Source organism: Anabrus simplex, chromosome 2 (assembly GCF_040414725.1).
Source record: "Anabrus simplex isolate iqAnaSimp1 chromosome 2, ASM4041472v1, whole genome shotgun sequence".
Taxonomy (NCBI): Eukaryota; Metazoa; Arthropoda; class Insecta; order Orthoptera; family Tettigoniidae; genus Anabrus; species Anabrus simplex.
In genome coordinates, this window is record NC_090266.1 from 395,723,465 (window position 1) to 395,750,296 (window position 26,832).

The following is a 26,832-nucleotide window of genomic DNA, read 5'->3' on the forward strand; positions in this document are numbered from 1 at the left end:
GAAAATGATGGGGAAAAGTTCGTAACAAATCACCCTTTTGTGTTATAGAATTTACTTGATACATTGAATAAATCAGGATTACTGTGTTCTCATTTTTGTGTGAAAATTTTCAACGGTGGTTTAGATATGATAGAACCGGTATATTAATAACTGACCAGCTATTAAGATTTATAAAAGTACTCATCATGCAATAAAATAGAGAAAAATATATTACTATTTCTCTTATGTGAATTAGAATATTCACTTTGTAATAACCAGCAATAATCGCCCATCATCGGAGGATCCCATCTTCCTTGATACCGTTGCTGCATTGTAGCAATGTCTTGGTGAAATCGCACTCCATGCTCATCACTTACAGCCCAAAAGTTCTCAGGAAAAAAGTCCAGATGTGAATGTAAGAAGTGGATTTTCAGTTACATACGACAGCCCATTTCGTTGCAGTTTCTTAGTAACGTCTGTAGTAATTGGCGATAATTTTCTTCCTTGTGATTCCCTAAAAAATGTTCCTTTGACAACAGATGCAAAAGATTTAATGCTCATAATTCCTCAGGGTTACGTTTCTTCTCAAAAATGCTGCCCTCAAAAGTTTTCTAATTTGTGGACCGACAAATATGACTTCTTTTAATTTAGCATCATTGATGTTAAGGAGTAGACTCTCTAAGTATTGAAAGGCTTCTCTAATCTTATCTAGAGCTTCTACAAAAATTTTAATTAGTCCAAGTTTTATATGCAGAGGCGGAAGAACTACTTTTTCCCGTTGCACTAGTGGAGGATATTTAATACTTTGTTCACCAGATATATAACCTTTTCTGATAGCTAGTCTTTCACGCATAATGCTGTGCTGTTGCTCGATTGTCCCACAAACGTAAGAAATAAAACTAAGTAAACCCTCCTCGTCATGAAAGCAAGAAAGCTGTTAGTTTCAAATCGCCACAAATTGCCAAGCGGTGTTCATTATAATTTACTGCATTCGAAATTAGTGATGTGTTTTCAAAAGTTTGTTTCATAGCGACTGAATGTTCCACTGGAATGGAAGGTTTTGTATTGCCATTGTGTAATAAAACTAATTTTAAGCTTAGTTTTGATGAATCGATGAACATTCTCTATTCTTCTGGATTGTATTCAATATCTAATTCACCCATCAGCTCGATCACATTTTTGCACGCACAAACAGAATTTTCCATTGAAAATAAGTAGTCAGCTTATCATTCCGTTTTCTGAAACCTGAACTTTTAGTATCTCTTGTTAATAAGTTCCATTCTTGTAATCTAGAACCTAATAGTTCAGCATGTTCCTTGGAAAGACCTAAATCTCTAACTAGATCATTAAGTTCTGCCTGTCCTATCAGATGAGGTGTTTTATGATGTTCCGGAATGTAGGTAGGATCAGAGGAATTTGAATGGTATGATGATGATGATGATGCTGATGATGATGATAATGCTTTTAGTTTAAAGGGGCCTAACATCAAGGTTATCGCCTCACCACTGGAAGTGTGCCCATGTTATTTCGCTTGAAAGTCGGTTGCGCTACGCTAATAGATCACGCGCCTACCAGTTTCATGCCTAACAGCAGTGGCGTAGCTATGGACTTACAGGACCCTGGCAAACTTTCAGGTGCCCTCTCCCCTTTTAGTTTCTCAACTGACACCTATTATTATTTATTTTATAATTGAAAACAAGATAATTAATTTTATATACTGCATTTTTGAAACATACAACTTTAATTAAAAATTATTTTGAATTAGTTTAAATAGTAGTATTTTTAAACTGTGTAAATTAAAGTCTACAAAAATAATGTGGAGTTTATATTTTCCTGAGAGAAATATGTATAAAAATTGTAAAAATGTTTTTAGTACGTTTGTTGTCAAGAAATGCTGTTGCACCCATATTATTACTAAGAACATTTCGGATTTACCCGACAAAATGAATAAAAACTCAATCATTGATGGCCCAGAAGACATCCGGTTTACTCTACCATTGGCGCGCAGGCAGGCTAAATAGGGGCAAATTAAAATGCCTGTACACAGTAGCCGAGGACTTATTATTATTATTATTATTATTATTATTATTATTATTATTATTATTATTATTATTATTATTATTATTATTATTATTATTATTTTCAGAACCCGGAAATTTGATTCAATGTTAACATCGTACTGACACATATTTTTTAGAAATTAATACAATGACGCGATTATTCTATATAAACTTAAGGACGCATGTTAAACAAGAGAGAGAGAAAATCAATATAGTGAGTAGGCCCCTTCGGCTGGTGAGCCTCTGGACATTTTTCAGTCTAGACACCCTATTTTTTAAAGTAATTTTTGGCTGTAGGTATTATCAACAACGCAGCCAGCTGTAGTTTTGTATTTTTCATATTAATAATATTTATAAACTGACTTGTTGAATTGCACTTATATCCATTATGAGACGAATATATGACAATCCCAGCCTCCAAATCAAAGAAATTAACCAGATCAAATTAATGTCCCCGACCCGGCCCATTTCCCACCCATCCCGAACCAAAGATCACTACGCTGACCATACAGCCAAGGAGCTGTTCTATCAACTCTACATTTACGCAGCATTGACTGCGTCTAATGACTTTTGTAACGGTATTACAGTAAGTCTCGCATTGTGGACTGGTTGCATTACTTTTTATTTGTTTTACGTCGCACCGACACGGATATGTCTTATGGCGAAGATGGGATAGGAAAAGACCTAAGAGTGGGAAGGAAGAGGCCGTGGCCTTAATTAAGGTATAGCCCCGGCATTTGCCTGGTGTGAAAGTGGGAAACCGCAGAAAACCATCTTCAGGGCTGCCAAGGGTGGAGTTCGAACCCACTATCTCACTAGCTTACAGCTGCGCGCTCCTAACCGCACGGCCAACTCGCCCTGTGGACTGGTTGCATGAGGATTATGAAACTGAATTAGATATATCCTATGACAGTGATGAAGGTGAAGTAGAACAGGTGACAGAGGAGTTCTGTAAATCTGACACGGAGGAAATAATGGACGATCCCGCGGATGTAATGCAGGATTCTGACAATGTTACTTAATATGAGTAGGTATTTCGTTGGGAAAGAAAATTTGTAGGTGGAAAAGAGAGGATACATTCCGCAATGTTCGGTGTCAGGAGCATAACATTGTTATTCACCGCTGGGGCCGTTGGGGAATGCTTCGTGAGCGTCAAGGCGTAAAATGTCTTTAATTTTATTGTACATTTTCTGGTTACGTAATTGTGATTATTTCCTATTAAAATGACCATAATAAACCAATGTTCGAAACATGTGAGTTTAGACAAGTTTTTGCTAACCATTTATGAAGCCCGAGGACTTAAATTGGGTGTAAATTTGAATTGCACTTAAAATGAGTACATATATGAAAAAGTCTTGAAACTTGTATTAGAATGTTTAAAATGGTCCATAGAGGTGTATAAAATCATGTATGTAAAGATAACCGGTGAATATAAAAATTGCTAAAAACGTTGTGGGCTACAGCGGTAGACTGCGCACCATCCGTGTTACAAAACACAGCGCGCTTAGCTCAGGGTTCTGTGTTAAGTAAATCAACGCCACAAGGTGTCGAGGATGCTTGGAATCGAAATCTGTCGTAAAAACTCCTTTATCTAATGACGAATGCAAGTTAATAAAACTGTTACTCTTTTAAAGTTCAATGAGGGCGGACTGTCTCTCCTAAGTGTCAAGTCCCGTCATTTGTCAAGTACGAAATGACGACGTGAAGCAATTGGATGTATTATTGACTTCAACTAAATGAAGGAAGGCGTGCTGCTCAGTACCAAGTACAGTCTCCGTATACAGACGTAACGAAGTAAATTGTTTGAAAATGCTGGGAACCGAGCTCGATAGCTGCAGTCGCTTAAGTGCGGTCAGTATCCAGTATTCGGGAGATAGTAGTTTCGAACCCCACTGTCGGCAGCCCTGAAGATGGTTTTCCGTGGTTTCCCATTTTCACACCAGGCATATGCTGGGGCTGTACCTTAATTAAGGCCACGGCCGCTTCCTTCCCACTCCTCGCCCTTCCCTCTCCCATCGTCGCCATAAGACCTATTTGTGTCGGCGCGACGTAAAGCAACTAGCAAAGAAATGCTGGGTAAAATTCACGGTTCGTATGTTCACTACCTTCCCTACCCCATCATTACCGAAAATCTACATGAGTGCTACATGTAATTGGGGGAACAATAAAGGAACGAGAACCGAGCAAGCGGCCGCGCGGTTCGACACACGTAGCTAAAAGCTTGCATTTGGGAGGTAGTGGGTTCGAATCCTACTGCCTGCAGTCTTGAAGATGGTTTACCGTGGTTTTCCGTTTTCAAACCGGACAAAGGCTGGGGCTGTACTTCAATCAAAACCATAGTCGCTTCCTTTGCTCTCCTAGCCCTTTCCTATTGCACCCATCATTTGAGCCTGATTGGGAAATTTAATTAATTATATTTTTTATTGGATGGGAGATGTTCATATATGTCATCAAAATTATAAAATTATGGGACACTCAGGAGGCCACTGTATGCGAACAAAGAATTAGAAGAAGCCCAAGCTGCCTTCCTTTTCTGGAAGAGAATGCTATCTTTGTAAGATAAAAAGTCAACATCCGGTCTGTTGCATCAGAATAGAAACTGCGCAGTAGAAGCGGAAAATTCCACTGGATGAGTGAGACAGAAGATAACGAATATTACCACCTGAAATCCCTTGATCTGAAATGGACTCGTCCATACAAGTGACTGGCGAGTATATCTGGTCCAATCAGGTTTCACCATTCAAATAATTTCAAAAGTAGCGGGACGGAATATTAAATCTATCTGCAAAAAAGGCAAATAATTAAGATGGACTTTATAACAGCAGGATATTGATATTGATCAACTAATTTTAGGACCAAGCAAATGCATTAATGGTAATGGATAATGTTAACTGCGCACTGAATTCTCAGTTAGTAACAGAATTGTGCAGTTCCCGATACTAGGGAGTTGGTTCGACAGCGCAAGAGAAGAATTAATCCGGCTAACGCTATCAAGATTATAAAAAATATTACGAACAATTTTTGGATCACGCTATACCAGTATATTGGCACGCATTTTACATAATTAACTGAGTAATGCATTTCATCTCTTGAACATTTTATTAGAAGACGCACTCCAACGGGGATTTTGTGTGACAAAAGTATGTATCCTTCCGCCGAGAAGTAACTCCACCACTGCAGAGCCCGCAATTCGCAACAGTCAGTTCTTCAGAAAGGGCCGTGATGATAAGACGCGTGTTGAGTATCGCTCCGTATTCGTAATTATTTACAGTGAACAGAGTGCATCTGTCTATGTATACATATAAAGTTAAGTCATAGAAACATCAAGTGCCAATAACAGTGTTTTTTCAGAATATCAAGGAGCGAAAATGATGGAAAACCATATTCCATGATTCAATATACATATTGCCGACACAAGATTTTGAGCTGCGTAATAATTACTACACAATTGTAATACGAGTTTGTTATGCTCACTAGTGACGGAATTTTGACTTTCTAACATGCAAGGAGATCACTGCAGTCTTGAGAACACTTTCCTTGTTCTGTTGTAGTAGTCAGCTGGCAAACAGCTCTTTGCGGTAATCTGCACTTTCACCAGCGGGTTCTCTCAAGACTAAACTCCACCCTCGCATCTTAAACTTTTCTTTTGTCAAGACCGCAGAGAAGGCCGACAACACCAGGTATTTGACGGTGTGTGTATGAAACGAAAAGACATCTAAGACGAAGAATATTATTAACAGTCTTTCGCGGTTGAGCACGAGATAGAATGTGTACATATTAAATGATTATTGTTCTGATATCTTATACAAGAAGTGCAGTGGAAATATCATGTGAAAGTGTAAATCATCAAATATAATATTTTCTGTGTTTAATAATAATAATAATAATGTTATTGGCTTTACGTCCCACTAACTACTTTTTAAGGTCTTCGGAGACGCCGAGGTGCCGGAATTTAGTCCCGCAGGAGTTCTTTTACGTGCCAGTAAATCTACCGACACGGGGCTGCCGTATTTGAGCACCTTCAAATACCACCGGACTGAGCCAGGATCGAACCTGCCAAGTTGGGGTTAGAAGGCCAGCGCCTTAACCGTCTGAGCCACTCAGCCCGGCTGTTAAATAATAAGTAGTGATTAAGCAATATGGATACTTCAAGAAAAATGAATAATAATAATAACGGAAGTACCATGGAAAACTAACCTCTTATGGCGGGATTCTCTGACGGGTGGAGTAGTTGCTATATGTGAGTATTATTCTCATATTAATATGTAGAGTCTAAAACATATCTTTATTGTGATTTGGATGTAGGTACGCGAGTCAAATTATTCAGGGTACCGGTACTTTTTTATATCGTGTAAATGTGCTTAGTTGTTATTATTATTATTATTAATATTAAATAACTTCAGGTTATTTTCAATGGTGTTTATGATTGTGTGAAGCACAGTTTCAGTTTAATGTGGTGTCGTAAACGTATCTATTTTGACATATTTATAGGACCGTCGTTGGAAAATAATTTATTATTAAATTAATTAATTAATTAATGGTGTCATTTTATTTGTGTGATCCAGCATATCGAGTTAGGATTGTAGTAACTTAATTCATTATTGACCAGAAATTATTTGAGTTACTATACAATCTCAGTAAAGATGATAGTAATCGTTATTTTTTTGTAGTGGAATCTCAGTAAATAATTGGGTGATTATTATCACTATAAAATTTATAGCCTCGAGTAAGAATTATTTGTCATTGAAATGAAATGCTGAGTGACGATAGCGGTCAGAGATTTGTTGATGTCCGTATTTAATAGAATAGTGTGATATGTGATGTCATTCTCAAAGGAAAATTGAGAGATTATGCATTAGCTGTTGACTGGAAAATGTAGAGAAATCAGCGATGCAGCTGATGTGAGTTGAATGCCGGCATTATGAAGCCGAAGTAACATAGTATTGAAAGGCAGATATGCTAATGAACCAGTTGAAAATATTAAGTAGTTGAAACGACCTAATGACGCTTTTGTAGGCTACTTGTGACGCAACACCGATTATTGATAGGTAAAACTTCAGTGACTATTTAGATTGCCACTGAAATATCGTCTTGATACGTTGAACACCCAATTGATTTATTAAGATTGTTAGATTATTGCTTACCTTCAGGAACTACTTTTTGCGTGACACTACATAATATAATTACTATTAAAATATTATTTTATTATTTTATTTTCGGAATTTTTTTTTGCTACAGTCATTAGTGTTGATATGAACCTCATTTTATAAGCTTACATAATGATTTTCATTGTGTATCAGATTCAGTAAGCCACGAGATTAAATGATTTATGGCCGTGGTTGAATGGTTGTTTCAGTGAATTACTATTATATGGACACTGAAATTAACCAACAATTATATGAATCCAAATGCGATAACCTGATATGATGATTTTCTTTGAGAAAAGTTGTAGATACGACCTTTAGTGTATATTTATAAATAGTCAGTGATAGTTAGATGTTCCAATTTTTTTTTTAACCTGTTAGGCTAATTCATTTGGCTGTGTCTCTTGTTGTAAATAATAGAGTACATTGAGGATTTATTTTTTTCTTAAGTGGGAGAGTTATTTCTCTTTGGTTTAATTTAGATTAATTTGGGGTAGGACTCACATACAATATAAGGACATGTTTTAGATTCTAATGCAAAAACAAACCCCGAGAATTTGATGTGTTACTGAACTGGATTGTCTGAATTAACATTTATGTATTTTAAAATTATATGTTAATGGAACATGAATTATAGTTGGACGGTTCAGTAACTATTTTTCAAAGAAATTATTATTATTATTATTATTATTATTATTATTATTATTATTATTATTATTATTATTATTATTATTATTAACTTTAAAAAATATTCTGTAGGCAGTTGACTATTCTTTATTTTACACAGTGAGTAGTCTCTTTCTTTTGAATTGAAACATATCATGGCAACTGCCATTAAAAACAATTGTTTATTAAAGTATGTAAATGAGAGTAAATGGTAATCACCAGAGGTGTGATCTATTCGAATGTGAATGTTCTGAATCATAAATTTCATACACACAGTGGTAATGAAATATGTTGGACACCAGTGGCTAATCACTATTATTATTATTATTATTATTATTATTATTTTCAGTGTTGTCACTATGATTTACCTAGTATTTTTGAAGGCCTAATATGTGAAGGAGGCATGTTATCAATCTTTTGAAGCGGTTAATTATGCATTTTTTGGAATTAATTATAATTTTAATTAATTAAAATATTAACATATTTATTTGTAGGTAAATTCTGAGAAATTTTATTATCATTTTTAATTGAGTTTGGTGGATGATTATTAGCACTTTTGGTGCCTAATTTTGGATAGCCACTGTTAAAATTAATTTTGGTATAATTATTATTTTTATTATTACTATTATTATTATTATTATTACTGTCCACTTATTAATACATTTATACATGGTTAATATCACAATATTACCATTCAAGTGTGTACATTTACACAAGTATTTAATGAATTTAAGTAACAGATTTGGTAATTCATTATAAAAAATTTACGATTTAATTGACAAATTATTTACCATAATATGTAATCAGTGATGTGATAACATATTTTATTTTGTAAACAATACTCTTAGACATTGTGACAACATAACATTAAACTTTTGAGTCTAAATTTACATCACATTCCCTACTTATGGATTAATTACATTTCTTCATTTTTCTTAATTATGATAAATAATATTTTATAAACGATTTTCAAAATCAGTCTGTGTCATGATTTTATTTAGTTAGATGACTATCCTTAGTTGAGCTATACCTTATGCATCCCTAATCGACGACAGGAACTGATCGCGACTGAGATGGATCTCATAGCTTCGGTTAGTATATTCTTTTCAGGGGCAGCCGTGGCAATAGTGAACTTCAAGTCAACACCGAAGCAGCTCTAGAAGGGTGCACTATCCCATCGTCGCCACAAGACCTGTCTGTGTCGGTGCGACGTAAAATAAATTGTAAAAAAAATGCAAACCAAAAAACCAAGAGAATTCGTGTCTTCTGGTGAACGTTGATTGCTGTGACAATCTTTCCATTTAACCGAGCAATAATCACGTCTCACATTCAAAATGCCCATACATTTCTATAATTATTGCTGACATGAGTTAACAGTATATAAACATCTTCGAATTATGTAAGCAAGTACAACGTAATTAGGAGTAAGAATGTCTCCTTAACAACACCTCTGTACCTGTTTAAATGAATGATCTCGATTTTCTAACAATTGAGCATTATTGCAATGTAACAAAAAGTAAGTGAGCAATAAGTAACTAATTACTTATGCATGTGTCTCCTTGTCTGAATTGTCAGAGTAGTGTCCTTCGGTTCACAGGATCCACAGTTCGATTCCTGGTTGTGTCGGGAAGTTTAGTTGCGTCTGCTTATTTCCTCTAGCTCGGGACAGGGTGTTTGTAATCGTCCTAATACACATACATTGTACATTCCACATATCACATCAACGACCACCACAGATACACGCAATAGTGAAGACTGTTGTCGTAATTCTGTGTATTCACATAAAAATTCCAACATTATTTCCGTTTTAACAGAATGAGATTAGTAGAAACTGTTACAGGAAACATGAAGAGAAATCTCTTTTTGTAAAAGAAGTGGAGATGTATTCTATTTAGATTGTTATGTGTCAGATGCATACATGATTTGGGTAATTAGTGCAGCAGTTAGATAGTCGAAAAGACGTTTCACGCTAATGCTAAGCTTTGCAATGACACACCATCAACGGAAAGTCTCTATTGTTTCGTGGAACAGGAAATTTCTGTGATTAGTAGAGCATATTTGCATATTTAAATGAATTTTCATAATGAAAATGAAAACCTACAACCTGTTTTCCAGTCGTTGACCGGGTCAGGGATGTAATGAATGAATCAGATATGGGCTAGTATTACGATGGGGTCGCCACTCCCAAAGTGATCCATGGATGACTGATAGATGCTATGAAATGAGAACGGAGAGTGTTGTTGGAATGAGAGATGACAGGGAAAACGGGAGTACCCGGAGAAAAATCTGTCCCGCCTCCGCTTTGTCCGGCACAAATCTCACATTGAGTGACCGGGATTTGAACCACGGTATACAGCGGTGAGAGGCCCACGCGCCACGGAGGCTCCCTCCATATTGTAATAATTAAATATTTAACTTACCTGCTGAAACAATCTGGAAGACGCATGGTTCTGCCTGCCGTCCTATGGCATTCTTTCCCCAGCAAGTTAAGGTGCCATAATCACGTTCCGTCTCGGGTCGATACTTGATTTCACTCATGCTGGCGTTCCCCGTTCCAAACCGGGAAGGATCCACCTTGAAGCTCTCTCCACTGTTGTTAAATTGCCAGATGAATGTCACATCTGCGGGATCGGCCGTAACATGACACCGGACCCGCTGTACCTCGTTCAGAGACGCACCGACGATGATCACATCGTCATTCCGGCACACTGGCGAATCTGTAACATTCAAATCGGAAAACATATTCTTAAATTAATCTCGATGGATCCCCAGTATCAAAATATACATACGATCAAGTGTGCTTAAGATAATTCATAATGCTATTTGATTTACGTCCCACTCACTACTTTTACGGTTTTCGGAGACGCCGAGATGTCGGAATTTAGTCCCACAGGAGTTCTTTTACGTGCCAGAAAATCTAGCGACACGAGGCTGACGTACTTGAGCACCTTCAAATACCACCGGGCTGAGTGAGGATCGAACCTGCCACGTTGGGGTCAGAAGGCCAGCCACCTCAACCGTTTGAGCCACTCAGCCCGGCGCTCTTTGAACAGCACTTCGACACAACCCAACCCGCAGAAGAAACCTATAATGGAAAATCGGTGCTTTCTGTCAATGCAACGTCAACGTTCTTTCCGACGTCCATTAGGCAATAAAGTAAAACTGAAATGAAAAAGTAGTTGCCCTTAATTTCAGATATAATTGTTTATATTGTGAGAATTTAGTGTACGCTAGAATAGTTACAGTAAAAGGAAGTCGACCAAGTCTTGCAGAGATTTCCTAGAGTCACAGATCTAAACATTACAGTATAACAAATTTAACATTAATTAAGGTGTGTGAGCATTAGTGCCATTTGAGAAGAGTAAGTCTCATTTTTCTTGCAATTTGTTTTAGGTCGCACCGTCACAGATAGGTGTTACGGCGACGATGGGATAGGAAGGCTTAGGAGTGGGAAGGAAGCGGCCGTGGCCTTAATTAAGGTACAGCCCCCAGCATTTGCGTGGTGTGAAAATGAGAAACCACGGAAAACCACCTTCAGGGCTGCTGACAGTGGGACTCTAACCCACTATCTCCCGGATGCAAGCTCACAGCAGCGCGCCCCTAATAGTACGGCCAAATTGCCCGGTAGGAGTAAGTTTCGTAGCGAAAGGTATGTACTCGTGGAAGAAATAAATAATGTCATAAAAAAATTCCCTTCATTAAACGCGTATCATTTTGTGGTAAGAAGGTACAATTTCAGACACTTGCCCATGGAGATCAATAACGTACACTGGTAACCGATGTATAAAAATTACAGTTCATAAATTAAAAGAAATTGACCTCCGAAGAGAAACTGAATTTTATAATCGATTCCATTTTTGACTTAATTGCCTGAAGTTTAAAGAAAAATATTCCCGACATTCTCTGCGATGAACTGTATAGAAAAATGGTTTTCTTCTTCTTTCTTTTGCTACCGCTTTTTCACAGACCTGTGGGGTCGCTGGTGCGAACTGCGTCGCACATGTGGATTTGGCCCTGTTTTGCGGCCGGATGCCCTTCCTGACGCCAACCCTATATGGAGGTATGTAATCACTATTACGTGTCTCTGTGGTGGTTGGTAGTGTTGTATGTTGTCTGAATATGATGAGGAGAGTGTTGGGAGGGACACATACACCCAGTCCTCGAGCCAGAAGAAATAATCAGAGCCGATTAAATTCCCCGACCCCGCCGGGAATCGAACCTGGGACCCTCTGAACCGAAGGGCACTACGCTGACCATTCTGCCAACGAGCATAGAGAAATTTTTATTGTTCTTTATTGTTTTACAAATGTAATATTGTGGATCAAAACAAATTCACCTGATGTTAGGTAACTAGTACTTCACTGTTGTAGCCCTTATAACCACACTTCTGGGTGATTTCCGACAAAAGAGTAGCGTTACAAAAATGTTGCGAAGTTTGGGCTGGAAAGAATTGAGAGAAAGAAGACGAGCTGGTCGACTAATAAGTGGTATGTTCCGAGCTGTCAGCGGAGAAATGGCGTGGAATGACATTAGTAGACAAATAAGTTTGTGTGGTGTCTCTAAAAGTAGGAAAGATCACAGTATGAAGATAAGGTTGGAATACAAGAGGACAAATTATCTACTTAAGCAAGAAACATTGAGAAAAGCAGATTTGTTCCTAGTGGTTTGACGTCACTAACATCGAACGCCCTTATAAACTCTTCTGACCGAGCTCGATAGCTTAAGTGTGGCCATTATCCAGTAATCGGGAGATAGTGGGTTTGAACCCCACTGTCGGCAGCCCTGAATATGATTTTCCGTGGTTTCCCATTTTCACACCAGACAAATGCTGGGGCTGTACCTTAATTAAGGCCACGGCCGCTTACTTCCCATTCCTAGGCCATTCGTGTCCCATCGTCACCATAAGACCTATCTCTGTCGGTGCGACGTAAAGCAAATAGCAGAAGAAAAAAAACTTCTGAAAGGCAGATGTAGGGGTGAAAGGTGGACAATTGTTAACTCCTTCGTCTCTTTCAGCTGAGTGATAAAAAAAAACGAAGACGTTGGAAAGGATCAATTTCTATAAGTTAGAGGCAGAGGGAGATTTCCGGAGAAGAACAGGTCCGTTTATTTGGCTGTTTTCTCAATTGAAGGTAACCTTTTTTTGATGGTATGGGGACTGGCGCTCTACACTCTGCGGCTTGCTCATGTTCTCCGCTGTAGTGGAATTCCAAGTAGGTAGATCATACGTCAGTACGGGCCGAACCATGCAAAGATAAGCTGATCTTTTTGCTCTTGAACTGAACCCTCTTGAATTCCGATATAGGAAACCCAGGATCACTTTGTTTTGCACCTTGCCCCTTCACATTGCACATTCCTTTTTAAATTGTCGTAAATTATTTATCATTTTCAAATTACAGACTTTGTATTTAATGAAATTTTATTGGTTGGTGTGTAAATATTATAAGTAACGATATAATAGTTTATGGTAGCAAGTAGAATGCCAAGCAGTTTAAAACTAATGCACAGCGGAATGATACGTTTCCCTACTTTATAACTATTCCGTGACGGGATTTTTGGACCTATTCATTCTCATATATTTACATTTATATTCAGGCTATTTAGGGTAAAATTAGGTATTATTGTGATATGTGGTATTATCGTGATACTTTATTTGAACTTCTGTCACGGTAATACTAAGCGGAGCAGGGGGTTTCTTTTAAGGAGAATAGTTTCCTTGTTCTGTGACCCTGCAGTGAACGTAATGGCGCCGACCAAGAAGCCACAGACACAACGACAGAGGAAGTCAAACTGTGAATTGGTGAAAGAAACTAGGTAAGTAGTATGTTAAATGTGTTGAAGTTAGTGTATATTCTGTTTACATGGTAGGCAAACGATAATCGCATTATATATACTAGAAAGAAGGCTCGATTTGCCTGTGTACTTTGATGTTAGTAACGAGCAATGGAGGGAGCTTGGGAAGCTTACGAATTCGGCCTTCTTTCTTACAGATCTCGAGTTGGTGGGCCTGGGAGAGTGGGAGTTCAAAAATTGCGGCGTGGCAGCTATACTTGTAATCAGCTTTTAAGTGCTGTTAGAAAGGTTGTTAGTGAGAAATGGACATTATATAAGGCTTCTAAAGAGTTTGGCGTACCACGGAGCACCCTAAAAGACCACGTGAGTCGTCATAATGACGAGGAACGTCATGAGGTATCAAAACTCGGTAGGCCGTTTGTTCTATCGAAAGACGTTGAAATAAAGCTGGTCAAACATGTCATAGAAATGCAGGAGTTGGATTTCGGATTGAATGTCACCACCATAAAGCTACTAGCATTTCAGTCGACAAAAATATCTACGAAAGTGTCCCCCTTTAATGAGGAAAATGGAAAGGCAGAATGGATTCGGTGTGGGTTTTGTTCAGACTGGTTTCACGAAAATTGTGTTGAAGTGGGTGAATCTCCGCAATTCATGTGCAGAAAATGTGACAATGTTGTGACGTCCGATGATGATAATTAAACATCTATAAATAGGTCCTGCATGTTATTAAACTATTTTTCGTACTGTCTATTTTCCATATATGTTATAACATGTCTTCTTTTGCTTATTGAGTTGTATGTACGTGTATATGAAGTTTAAATCTATCACGGTATTGCCGACACCATATCACGGTATTACCACACATATCACGGTATTGGTCTACAGGTGTAAGTGATTGTAATTTTTTCTTTTCTTGCCATTGATGTTATTCTGTTTTCATTATGGTTATATACGTGTATACATTCACGGAATATTTTTTGTTAATTTCGCATTATTGTTTACTTTCTTTCCAGAATAAATGATGATTTATTAAAATTTATCACGGTATTGCCTACCTTTACCCTACACCGCACCTCATCGACAGATTCTTCATATCAGATTGTACAGTAGAGAAAGGGCGTCTTCCTTCTTATATAGCTGTACAGCACAATGTCGTCCGCATATTGGGCTATTGAAGACGAGACATAACCTGGGAGATCAACAACACAGACAGTGAAGAGGAGAGGCCCGATCACAGAAACTTGTATTACTCCAGATGTTACTGGAACAGCCGGTGATAGAGCGCCTCTGTACACCACACAATGGATCCGACCCTCCAGGAAGGATCTCAACCATGCCAGTAAATTGCCTCCTATGCTGAGTAGCTGTAGTTTCAACAGGATGGGAAAGAGCTGGGATTCTGGAACTAGCGACCGTTTTTTAATTACTGTAAGGTACAATCCCAGTATTTGCCTGGTGTGAAAATGGGAAACCACGGGAAAGCATCTTCAGGGCTGCCGAACAAAATTCTACTCTCGAAACTCCAGAATGCAAGCTCACAGTTAGGCGACCCTAACCGCACGGCAATGATTTATATTTCTATAGCCTCAAGTTATTTAGCTATCCCTCAATTAGTGACACAAGGTCGTTTATGTCACCAGCCAGAAGACTGTAGACCCATACCACGTTCCCCACTTTCCTCTCAAACTGTTGTTTTCCTGTGTACCTTACCGTCAGTCGAAGGTTAATTCTTGCTTTAAGCGGCTGCTCGCTAGTTTTGTTCGTCTGCGTACTAGCTAGTGTTGAAATAATAGTTTTGCCATTACTAACCCTTCCTCACCGTTTGCGTTAAGTATAATTTGTTTTACTTTTCTTATGTATTGTACGAATTTCGCACCATAAACTTCAACTCTTGGTGATAATGCTGAAGACACATGTTTGTTTTCAGTTTTAGCATGGCCTCGAGCTCCCATGGAAAGGTTTCTGTCAGTGATCATTCTTTTTCCATACTTCGTGAACATTGTACAGTAGACTGCAATCTCTTATCTCTAACAAGGCAAAAACAGTGATTTTAATGTCATCATTGCACCATTGCCAACGGCCGTAGCCGTGTTGAAACACCGGATCCCGTGAAATCTCCGAAGATGAGCAACATTGGGCGTGGTCAGGAGTTGGATGGGTTGCCACGCGCTGTTGGTGGGGGGTAAGGGAATGGAGGAGCGGAAAGGAACTGGCCACCCTACCGCACGTAAACTCCGGCTCAGGAACACCTCTGCGGAGGTTCGGACCTGCCTTCGGGCAGAATAACCCTTACCTATTGCACCATTGTGGAGGTAATTATAGGGAAACACGAAAACAGGACACGATCAAACTCCAATGATATAAAGGGTGGGTTAGATTCCTTCGATCAGAAGTCTGTTACCTTTCACATTGATAGGCGCCCACGCAGATGGCAAATGGCCTTATTTTATGCAAGACTCTGTAATTAATGTCACTGCTTTTGCGTTACGTATACCATTCGAAAACACTAGTTCAATGCCCTGCATTCTGTTCTAAAGAAAATACCAAGGAAACCAACAGAGCCACGCATGAATGCCAGGTTACTGAACTGTACTGAACGACTGACTACTCAGAGACCCAGAGACCACTGAAGATGGACCACTGTCAAAAAGATGCTTGTTGTTTAAAGGGGCCTAATATCTAGGTCATTGGCCCCAGTCAAAGAGAAAGCGATATGTTTAGTGTCTTTGGTCGAAGGAGAAGAAATATAATATATACTGTGTCGCTTAGTGCTGTCCGATGTACGAAAGCTGCCGTTCCGTTATTTGCCTTGAGTGTGCAGATGACGGATTTTTAAGTACATTCATCGCTTACGAAATGAAAGAAAACTCAAGAAATGTATCTTAATCCTGTGGTTTTTTTTTGTTTTTTGTAATCTGATAAGGTCTGATATGGATTTCTCAGTATAAATTTAGGAATCACCTGTCGTTTTGAAGATAAAACCTAGTTTATTTTAGGATCTTGCAGTTCATTCCAGGGTTTGGTGGTATAGTATCATTTTGTCCATTGATCATGCCAAATTTGTTAACGCATTCACATAGGTTGTGTATTAACTTCTGAATGTGACACTTTAAAATGTTTCTTTGTTATTTTCACATAAATTTAGAATATCCTATGTACCTTTTTATGAGTGTTTATATTTAGGAGCTATTTTGGACCACATCCCACCGTTTATGAGCATGATGATTCACATCAGCGTTTGTAGGCTATATCTTTACCAATTTCACAGAATAACTTCATGAACGTATGCACAACGGGTTAAATAGGATGTATGCCACAAATTAATAATCCTTTTGAACAGTTTCCAAACATCAAAAGGATTATTTGCCGGGAACAGCAGCAAATTCCGGCAATATGATGACAAATACGCTATTAACGCAGATCAGTTGGGATTTAACTGTGATATGAAATCAACAGGAGAATGGCCATTATTGTGAGAGAAAATGCACTATACAATATAGACGACAGGTGCTTCGCTTACCAGGAAATATAAAAGTGGGATATGTGTAAAAATTGTCATTCTAATAATAATAATGTTATTTGCTCTACGTACCACTAACTTCTTTTACGGTTTTCAGAGACGCCGAGGTGCCGGAATTTAGTTCCTCAGGAGTTCTTTTACGTGCCAGTAAATCTACCGACACGAGACTGACGTATTTGAGCACATTGCAATACCACCGGACTGAGCCAGGATCGAACCTGCCAAGTTGGGGTCAGAAGGCCAGCGCCTCAACCGTCTGAGCCACTCAGCACGGCAATTGTCATTCTTCCTTGAGATGATGGCAATTTCAGAATATTGGTAATACATGCGTACTGTATACATACATACCTACCTACCTACCTACCTACCTACCTACATATATACATACATACATACATACATACATACATCGAGCGAGTTGGCTGCTGCTGTTTGATGGCATTGGCTTCGGATATCTTTGTCAACCACAGATGGGAAGGAAATGACTATGGCTCATATAATACGTAACATCGTGATATACGGCTGGACTTCAAGAAGAGAGCCACGTATAATTACTTCTATGATGACCAAGAACACGATTTTAACCCAGTTATCACTTTAGGATGGCTGAAGGCGTGAATTACTGTAGTCACGTCCTAATGGCTGAGTGGCCAAGTAAGTGGTACCAGTTGCTGTGGAATAGGAGTAGTATCTCAGGCATATTCCGAATGATGATCCTCCTCATGCTCAAAGGACTATACAATACACCGCAGGTCCCTGGCCCTTGTGTGCATATGAGCAAGGTAACATTTCACTTACATAATTTTTACAGAGAATGCTAAGAACATTTTAGGCAAGCCTCAGAACTATGAGAGTAAGGGAATCCTACTTCCATTTGACAGGCCAGGGGCTCTTCAGAAACAATTTGGGGAACGAAATTGAATTTAATGCCGTGCTATAAAAATGAATTGGGCTTATGGAAGAAACGGAGTACAGCTGGTTAGGTCAACAAAGAGGTGATTCTGGGTGTGTTAGCAGTTAATGATATTTGGGTAAAGGGAGATGTCCAGGAAGAGACAGGTGATTATAACAAGTTCTTAACAGGTGTTGAATGGCGAAGAGCAGAGTATGGGGTAGGACTGTTCATGAGGAACACCATAGTACGCAACATAGTTTATGTGGCTTATCGGCCTCCAACACTCAAATTGAAGTCCGCCATCAGCAAAAAACTACATTCTCTAATTTTTCTTTTACTTCACCAACTTCAAATTCCTCCTCTGGAGTAGGTATGTAATTTCAATTACTCTTTCTATTTTCCTTGATAATCCGATCTGACTCATCTTATAGTGCACAACCGCCCGTTAGCTTACCGTATCAAAAACTTTGTCTAAATCGATATCGTGATGTATGCCATCCTTCCATGCTTTAGGTACTCTCGCTCCATCGAATATCTTATTGAATATTTTCACTATACTTTCAAGAAAAATGTATCACTATCCTTGTTCTTTTTTCCTAGCATAGCACTTGTATACTCACAGCGGAAGATTATCTTCCTTCGAAATCCTCTTGTTTGATATAGGACTAACATATTGTGCAGGTGGTAGGGATCCAAGTGTCATCTCCTAGGCCACCGGCTATCCACTTTTTACGAATATCCTCTTGTTTCGAGAACGTATACATTTAAATATTCCTTTGCCAGCCGTTTTTGTGCGGTCAAAGAGTTAGTTGTAAATAGAGGATTGTGGAGGCGCCTGGTTAATTCATATAGAACTGCAGACTGACCGCCGAAAGGCACAGCAGTCTATAAAAATGATGTATGTATGTATGTATGTACGTACGTACGTATATATGTATAAATATACACTGGCGGAAAATGAAATCACAACACCAAGAAGGAGTTATGATAGATACACGAAATTCGGGAGGCGTGTTTGCGTATCTAAAATATGACGAATATTAAAATTTGCACGCTAATCGACGAAGAGTTGTTCTAGTAGCGCCACTATGACGTTGCAAAGCAAATTTGCTGTAAGTACGTGCTGCATATTTTGTGAGAGTTAATCATCGTCCGTTGTTGACGTCGTGAAGTAAGTGTGAGTCAAACATGCCTTTAAGTAGACGAAGAAGGCAGTATCAATTTCTTACTGAGTTTGAACGAGGCCGTGTGATGGCAACAATGTTCACGGGAAGGCACTGCTCAAGGAGATCGAGGTCTGGCAGCACACGGACCACTACGGAGAGGGAAGACCTCCATCTTCACTGCATGGCTGTGGTGGATCGTACTGCTTCTGCAGCAGCCCTTAGAACTTTCGTTGATGCCAGAGTGACAGAGCGAACTGTAACAAATCGATTACTTGGGGGAAAGCACCGAGCCAGAAGTCCTGTAGCGTTCACGTCACTGTCTTCGAATCACTACCATCTGCAACTTGAGTGGTGTCAAGTTTGTAGGGTTGGGCACTATGTCTCTGTTTCGGAACACTGTACCGGTGCACAGTTATGTTCCGCTATTCCGGAACACCGAGTGTCACTTGTTCCGAAACATTCTCAAGCGAGACGGAGACACTGACTCGCTGTGCCGTCAGAAGCGCCACTATGCACTGCCCTTCGCCTACTAGCTGACTGTGCAGTGGGCGCAAGGGACACGGGACTGTAACTGCGCAGTAGAGAGAACTTCGAAAAGGATCATTACATGCTCCACGCCAGCGGGAATGTGCCTGTACCGAACGTGCTGTGCGGTTGGTGTGTGCCTGTGTGTAGTTATGGCAATGTCCAGCGTAAATCTGCACGGAACGTGAACGCAAAGTCGGAACACTGAAATTCGCGCCTAGTAATGACGTTTAAAGGCTGCTTTCTGGTTAAGATTTTTCCGGTCAATATGAAATACACATAACACGGTTACAATGGCAGTACAGGTGTTTAAAAGTAACTAATTCAATAATATTTTCACCAATTGAATGTATCGGCCTGTATTGTGAGTAATTAGGGCCAGGACAAAACTTCACGGCACGTGAGAAAGCAGTCGGAACTCTGAATGAAATACGCACCCAAAAAATCATGTCTAAATTATCTTTTCAGGATAAGAACGTTTTCATTCCTTCTGAAATACACCTGTCACAATTACACTGGCAGTACATGTGTTTACAAATGTCAGAATGTTATTTTCACCAATTAAAATTATACTCGCAGTGTTGAAGAAACATTCGTCAGTACTCTATTCACGTACACAATATACAAGCGGAACACGAAAATAATAATTAACCCATACAAGCAAAACATGAGGATAAAAATTAAACACTATATACAAAGATTAAAAATAAAACGATACAAGCAGAACATGAAAATAAAACTTAAACACAATATACACGCAGAACACGAAAACAAAATCTGTGGGATGTTTAAGATTGAAATGTCTTGTCATTGTGCCGGATGAAGATCCCTTTGCAGACAAAATAGAACATAAATTGCATTTCACTCTGTCCGGTTTTCTTCTAGTAAAAAGGTCCTGATGCGACATTATGCAAAGTTTACCGTCTTTCATACGGTTTAATTACTTTCCTGCTGTTATGCTCTTTGCACTTCGAATTCCTTCCCTCTGAACTTCCATTTACCTTCTTTAATATCTCGAAAATTTCCCTCAACAATTTCTCGGGGTTTGATATTAAAATTAATTTGGACTTTAAGGAAACTTTTAAGCCCAAGAAAAATATAGGTCATCGCCTTGGAATTAAAAATATAACTGGAGGGAAACATTGTTGTACTTTCGTGGTGTTATGCTCTCTGCACTTCGCCGTTCATTTCTCTCAGCTCCATTTACCTTCTTTAATATCTCGAAAATTTCCCTCAACACTTTCTCGGGGTTTGATGTTAATTTGGACTTTAAGGGAACTTTTAAGCCCAAGAAAAATATAGATCATCGCTTTAGAATGAAAAATATAACTGGATGAAAACATTGTTGTACTTTCGTGGTGTTATACTCTCTACACTTCGCCGTTCATTTCTCTCAGCTTCCATTTACTTTCTTTAATATCTCGAAAATTTCCCTCAACACTTTCTCGGGGTTTGATGTTAACAATTAATTTGGACTTTCAGGAAACCTTTAAGCCCACGAAAAATATAGGTTACCGCTTTGGAATTAAAGATATAACTGGATGAACAAATGTTTACACTCCAGCATTGGGCGGCACACAGCCGGTATCGACAGTCAGACACAGCCAAGGCCAACTAGTCTATCTAGTGCGGCCTTCGACACAGCACGTTCGGTACAGGCACATTTCAGCTGACACAAAGCATTTCATGTTGCCTCTCGAAGTTCTCTCTACTACGCAGTTACAGTCCCGTGTCCCATGTGCCGGCACTCTGTACCGAAACACTGCGCCTCAAGCTCCTAATGTTGCGGAACAACTGAATGTTCCGGTCTGCCCAACCCTACAAGCTAGAGCTCGAATACTAGCATTAACCGTTGCTGATAAGACTGACCAGGTGCGAGAGACGTGAAACTCTATCCCACAAAATGACATACACTACCTGTACGACACAATGTATGCACCTTTGCATGCTTGTATCAAAATCGTGGCGACTAGCGCGGTTATTACTGTACCACCATGTCAGATGTCTTCTTGCGCACACTTGATTCGGTGTCCTGGAATCTTTAACCAAATAAATATGTTATATAGGCAATTGATTAGTCTAAATTGTGTTCCCCTAAAGTATGTCTTCTTGGTGTTGGAATTTCATTTTCCGGCAGCGTGTGTCCTCAGACATATTTCCGGATTGAATATACTCTGATGAATATCGTCGAACCATTTCTAAATTCGTGCCTGATTCGGGGGCTCAAACTGGGAACAAATTCGTGCGATGCTACTAACTCCTTGACTACTAGTATGTGACGTGCATTTATTCAGGTCCTAAACGCATATACGTATCTTATAATAATAATAATAATAATAATAATAATAATAATAATAATAATAATAATAATAATAATATTAATATCGATTCTTACAGTCCTGCTCTTCAGTTGAATGATCCGTGTAGTGCCTTTCGGTTCAGAGGTCTCCGGGTTCGATTCTCGGCTGGTTTGGCGATTTTGGCAGTGTCTGGTTAATTTCTTTCTCTTGGTGACTGGGTATTTATGTTTGTATTCATACATCTGTCCGGCTCCATGGCTAAGTGGTTAGCGTGCTGGCCTTTGGTCACAGGGGTCCCGGGTTCGATTCCCGGCAGGGTCTAGAATTTTAACCATCATTGGTTAATTTCACTGGCGCGGGGGCTATATGTATGTGTCGTCTTCATTATAATTTCATCCTCATCACGAGGCGCAGGTCGCCTATGGGCATCAAATCAAAAAGACCTGCATCTGGCGAGCCGAATCTGTCCTTGGACACTCCCGGCACTAAAAGCCATACGCCGTGACGGCTCTTAATATTAGAAGGGTTGAGTATGTGTTGTTGTTTTTGTACATGTTGTTATGGTCATCGCCTTGTGCTAACTCCATCATCTCTATTGAACTACTGCATTCTACATCTACTTCAGTCTATCCTATACATATCTTAGACTCCCTCTACCATTCTTACCACTTCACTCCCTCCAAAGTCAACTGAAAATGTTCTGGGTGTCTGGAAATATTTGCAACGGTGAAATGATGTCAGGAAGGTGTGTGCAAACAGCAATAACTAAGTTTAACTGAAGAACATAGAAAGTAAAAGTTTGTATTATGTGAGGGAATGACCATCCAACATCAACTAATCAAAGTACTCAGCACTTCTTACTTGGTAGTATGTAGATTTCGTAGAGTGTAACTCACTAGAGAGCTCTTTGTGCACTTGTAGATAGCGTCAATACAATGTGAGTTATATATCTAGACGACCAATTAACTCAACAAATGTGCGTTGCGAGCAAACGTTTCGGATTTTACTGTAAGCAGCGAAAATACTCAAGATGAAATCATACAAGGTTTAGTTGATACTGGTTTACAGTATTCTATTTTCTTTGTCCTGTTCTATTATTATAATTGTTCTCAGTTTCTGTTATGAAATGCAATACAATATCATTAACTGTTACATCGTTTTAGGAGTTTGAGAGAACAAGATTAAATAGAATCCTATGCAAAGTGTGTGTTATGTCTGTCTGGTAAACCTTGTGTTCGCAGTGTTTACAATTTGGAGTTTATTTGTTATTTATGGAGCAAGGGTTAAGAAGGATGTGGCTGGGATGTTTATGTTAGAATCAAAATTGACGTTCAAAGCTGAAGTCGGAAACCACCAAGAATTCCTCCCTAAGTGGCTTTTAACTTTCAAAAACTAACAAATTATGTCGCTAGGTGCATATTGTTTTGGTATTAACGATAAACACAACAGAACATATTATGAAGCAATTTTGAGGTATCTTATGATACTGGTTAAGAATATGGTGATAGAGAATGCTATCTAGCGGAGGCTATTGGCAGCTGAAGATATATTGCACATCCCGACTGATAACAGTCACACAGTGTTTTGCTGTTCTCAATACATTTTAGGGGCTTAGGATATTTTAAGCCTGTCCCGCTGCCTAGGGATACCAAGCCTGCCTCTTACCCGGAGGCCAAGGTTTAGATTCCCGGCCAGGTCAGGGACTTTTGGCTAGATCTGAGGGCTGGTTCGAGGTCAACTCAGCCTACGTGAGAAAAAAATTAAAGGAGCTATGTAACGGTAGCCGCCTCGGTATAGAATGCCAAGAATAACAAACGGCAGGATTCGTCGCCCTTACCTCGCGTCACGTCATAATCTGCCGTCCATCGGGCCGAGCAGTGGGTAGAACAATAAAAATCTAGGCTCTCAACACCACCATTCCGCTCGTCCGTCTTCTTTCTCCTTTTTTCCCTTAATCTTCGAGTGATCGTTCATTCATATTTCTATTCTAATTTCGGTAGTTTTCTTAATTAACTTCCGGGTCAATATGGGTTAATGTCCACCCAGCTTTTCAGGTAATACATGACGACAATAACCTCCACCATCGTCAGATATTTCCTTACAATGAATACTGAACAATATTTCCAGCTTAGGGATGCTTGCTCTTGATGAACTTTGTAATAAAACTCCGAATTAGTGAATACCTACGTCATTACAAATCGCAAGTTAAATATGCATCACATATAATAGCTTAGATGATGGATTTTTTTATAATTATTGTTCTGTGCGCCTTTTAGTTTGAACTAATAATTACAGAAATATTCGGAAAATCTCCCTTATTATTTGTCGTACGGTAAAACGTATGAAACCGAGTGACTGATCGCGCGATTTGGGTAGCGTCGCTGTAAGCTCGCATTCTGGAGATAGTTGGTTTGATCCCCACTGTCGGCAGCCCTGAAGATGGTTTCTCATGTTTTCCCATTTTGACACCAGGCAAATGCTGAGGCTGAACAATAACCAAGGCCACAGTCGATTCCTTCCCACTTCTAGCCATTTTCTGTCCCATCGTCTCCATAAGACCTATCTGTGTCGGTGTCACGAAAACCAAATAGTAAAAAAAAAAAAAAGGAAGAAACATAAAAGTTGGGAAATTATACAATGTTTCTATTTTATCGGAGAAATTTACAGTTCACTGTTTCATCCCCGTTAATGTTGCTATGCCAGTATTCTTCTTCTTCTTATTATTATTATTATTCTTCTACTTCTTCTTCTTCCTCTTCTGCCTTATTATTGCCACACTAAGTAGGGTCGCTGGTACGAATTAACTTCCTCTCTTTATTCTTCTCTGCGATCACGTTTCTCTGTAGGTTCAGCTCTGTCATATCCTTCTTTATACAACTCAACAATCTTCTTTCCGTTATTCCCTTTTACTCCTACCAGGCACAGCCGTCTCCATTACCCTCCTTCCATCATAAACTTCCGTCCTTCTCTTGAAAAGACCAATCCACCTCGATCCTGCTTCCGTAACTTTTGTGCTTAATTCCCCCACACCTGATGCTCCTCTGACTGCCCTATTCCTTACCCTATCTGTCCTTGTCAGTCCAGTTGAAAATCTCAGCATCTTCATCTCTGCAACACGTAGCTTTCGCAGAAGCCCTCTAGTGACAGACCACGTTCCCGCTCCTTATATGAATGCTGGATTCACAAATTCTTTATGTATTTTCCCTTTCAATCTGACTGGAATCTTCTTGGCACACATGATTGCTACGTCACTGCCCCTGAAATTAAATGCCGACTTCTATAAAGTTATGTTGGGCCGTTATCCGGTGGGGTAACAAACAAACAAACAAACAAACAAACAAACAAACAAACAAACGTAGACTGACAACAATTGAACTGAGACAATTTCTTTTACTTTTATATGCATAATCCGAGATAATGCCTTAGCATGAGGTAAAATTAGTGCAGACAAGATGATTATTTTATTTATACGAATAACTAACTTGAGTTATATTTCCAAGTTAGCCTGTGTTATGAGAAAAGGATGATGATGAAGATGATGATTGTTGCTTAGGGGGGAGTAACAGCTAGGTCACCGGCCCACGAGGAAAGGAAGAAGGAAGATGCAACTTTCAAACCGACAGAAATATCTTTTTTTTTTCAATCATCAATCAATACTGACCTGCATTTAGGGCAGGTGGCAGATTCCCCATCTGTTGTTTTCCTAGCATTTTCTTAAATGATTTCAATGGCATTGGAAATTTATTGAACATCTCCCTTGGTAAGTTATTCCAGTATCTAATTCCCCTTCCTATAAATTAATATTTGCCCAAATTTGTCCTCTTGAATTACAACATTACCTTCATATTGTGATCTTTCCTACTTTTTACATTCTCGGGCATCTGTTTATGGCGAGACTGCATAGGGAGAAAGAGAAATGGGGGAAAATTATTTCTGAATAATCTGGAACAATATAATTTCGTCCACTCTACGACATTTGGCCTCTTGCGAAACATTGCATGTTGTACTAGGGATGACTGGGTTCACTTCACCCCAATACTACCGTCCTTTGGTATTTTTTTTACTGAGCTAAACGTCACAACTTCTGCATTGAAATCCATTAGAGTTTTCTATTCATTCGTAGATACCGAGAACTTTTTTTCCAGACCGAGAATTTTTCTTCCATTCTCATGGTCGCCTTATAGTTGCTCACTGCTATTCCCTATTTGTTTTACGTCGCACCGACACAGATAGGTCTTTGGCAACGATGGGATAGGAAAGGCCTAGGAAGTGGAAGGAAGCGGCCGTGGCCTTAATTGAGGTACAGCCCCGGCATTTGCCTGGTGTGAAAATGGGAAACCACGGAAAACCATCTTCAGGGCTGCCGACAGTGGGGCTCGAACCCACTATCTCCCGATTACTGGATACTGCCCGCACTTAAGCGAATGCAGCTATCGAGCTCGGTACTGCTATTCCCGGGGCTTCCTCATCGAAGTTAGAGCCTCTCGGTAATGTATTTAAGTCCCACACGATGTCCACCACGCTGAAGACCAGGCTCTTTTATAGCATCAGTATCCCTCGCTGGAGTGCCGTTTCCTCGAAATAATGAGCATCTTCCTTCGCTGACTCATGGCGATCTTCAGTCCACAGAAACACACAAACGCGCAGTAATCTCAGGTAGTATTCCGTACCGTACGTCATCTACAGCCCACGTACTCAATGGGCTCTCTGACAAAACACACCTCCCTCGCAGCAGCCTTGTATTTATACCTAGATGACGGCACACTAAAACATTCGAGGTT

General features: G+C 39.3%; 1 protein-coding gene across 1 annotated transcript in view; it reads right to left on the reverse strand.

Moving 5' to 3' along the window:
- Positions 1-26,832, reverse strand: part of LOC136864162 (uncharacterized) — a 1,211,188-nt gene that overhangs the window by 311,537 nt on the left and 872,819 nt on the right. Inside the window, exon 6 of the mRNA XM_067140810.2 lies at positions 10,270-10,566. Within this exon, the coding sequence (XP_066996911.2) occupies positions 10,270-10,566 (297 nt within the window). The remainder of the gene's footprint in view (positions 1-10,269; positions 10,567-26,832) is intronic.